This window comes from Pinus tabuliformis, chromosome 6 (genome assembly GCF_031772625.1).
Source record: "Pinus tabuliformis cultivar Carrire ecotype Pingquan chromosome 6, CPIR1, whole genome shotgun sequence".
Taxonomy (NCBI): Eukaryota; Viridiplantae; Streptophyta; class Pinopsida; order Pinales; family Pinaceae; genus Pinus; species Pinus tabuliformis.
Genome location: NC_142292.1, coordinates 841,530,063 through 841,531,589, shown reverse-complemented (window position 1 = coordinate 841,531,589; position 1,527 = coordinate 841,530,063). Strand labels below are relative to the sequence as shown.

The 1,527-nt window shown below is 40.5% G+C and overlaps 1 protein-coding gene across 1 annotated transcript; it reads left to right on the top strand.

Annotated features, from left to right (window-relative positions):
• Positions 1–302: 302 nt before the first annotated feature.
• LOC149261495 (uncharacterized) lies at positions 303–1,247 on the top strand. Its single transcript, XM_089369446.1, has one exon. It carries the CDS (start codon positions 303–305, stop codon positions 1,245–1,247), a length of 945 nt encoding a protein of 314 aa, XP_089225572.1.
• Positions 1,248–1,527: the final 280 nt, after the last annotated feature.

Here is a 1,527-nt window from a genome sequence, read left to right as displayed (position 1 = left end):
CCTGGCCCAGGCATAAAATCTGCAAAACAACACCGAGATGAGAATGCCCAAAAGGACATAGCAATGGGCACTCAAAGCCCTATTGAATCTTACATCTTAGGACAGAATGATAAGGAGAAAACTCACAAGGATCAAGGGGGGCGAGCACCTCTCCACACACCACTCTCCCAATGATGAAAATCCTATCTTGGAATTGTAGGGGTATAGGGAACCCCTCCAAAGTTGCAGCCCTGAAAGATCTTATTTATTGTGAAAAACCAGGGATATTTTTGTTATAGGAAACAAAGCAAAGCCTGTAGGATATGACTAAAATCATTGAACAGAACAATCAGTACAATGGAAGCATCAGTGAATCCAGGGGAGATTCTGGAGGAATCGCTACAATCTGGAATCAAAACATTTGGAATTATAAGTCAAAAATTATTAACCAGCATTGGATCCAAACAGTGTTAGACAACGAAGAAGATCAGCAGATTCTAGTTATATACAACATTTATGCGCCTAACCACTTCAAGGATAAGGAGTGTTATTGGGAGGAAATCAAAGTCAGCATGAATGAAGAGGAGAATACCAATGTCATATTAGGAGGAGATCTAAATCTTGTTCTCCATGCTAATGAGAAAAGAGGAGGTATTTTCTCCCCGGATCCTTTCAGAACTCAGCTAGAAGATATTATGCATGACCACGATCTAGTTGATATCATTCCAAAAAATAGGAGATACACTTGGAGCAACCGCAGGCTAGGTACAGGCAACATAATGGAGAGACTAGACAAAATTCTCATTAACGTCATGCTTCTCTCTTCCTTCATTGCTGGGTACGCTGATATTATTCCCTGTTCAGCTTTCGACCATTATCCAATTTCTCTTAATCTGGAAAAGCATTGCCCTCTTGGACCTATCCCGTTTAAGTACAGCCCACTTTGGAATGGTATTACAACAGTTAAAGATATTGTGGAGAAATCGTGGAGGCGGCATGTAGAAGGATCTCCCGGATTCATTTGGGAATCCAAGCTTAGAAACACCAAACATGCGATAAAAGAATGGGCGAAAATTAGTTATAAGGAGCCTGAAAGGATAAAAAAGGAGATCAAAAATACACTAAACAGTGTCCAAAAGGAAATAGAAGAGCAGGGCCTCACCCAAAAGATCAAAATGCTAGAAAGCGAACTATATTCTCATCTTTTCCGTGTAAACATAGAGGAGGAATCTAAATGGAGGACTAAATCGAGGCAACTCTGGCTGTAAGGAGGGGACCAAAATACAGCTTTCTTTCACAAACAGACTACTGTGCAGAGAGTAAGCAATACCATCAGCTCAATCTTTGACGCTGAAGGTAACCTTCAAACCACCCAAGAAGCCATTAGACAGGCTGCTACCAACCACTATTAGGACCTTCTAACTGAAACAATAGATGAAGAGGATTACGATGACTTGCTACAATTCCTTCCCAAAAGCATCAACAATGAAATGAATGATACCTTGAATAAGGAAATTGATGAGGAGGAAGTTAGAAAAACCATATGGG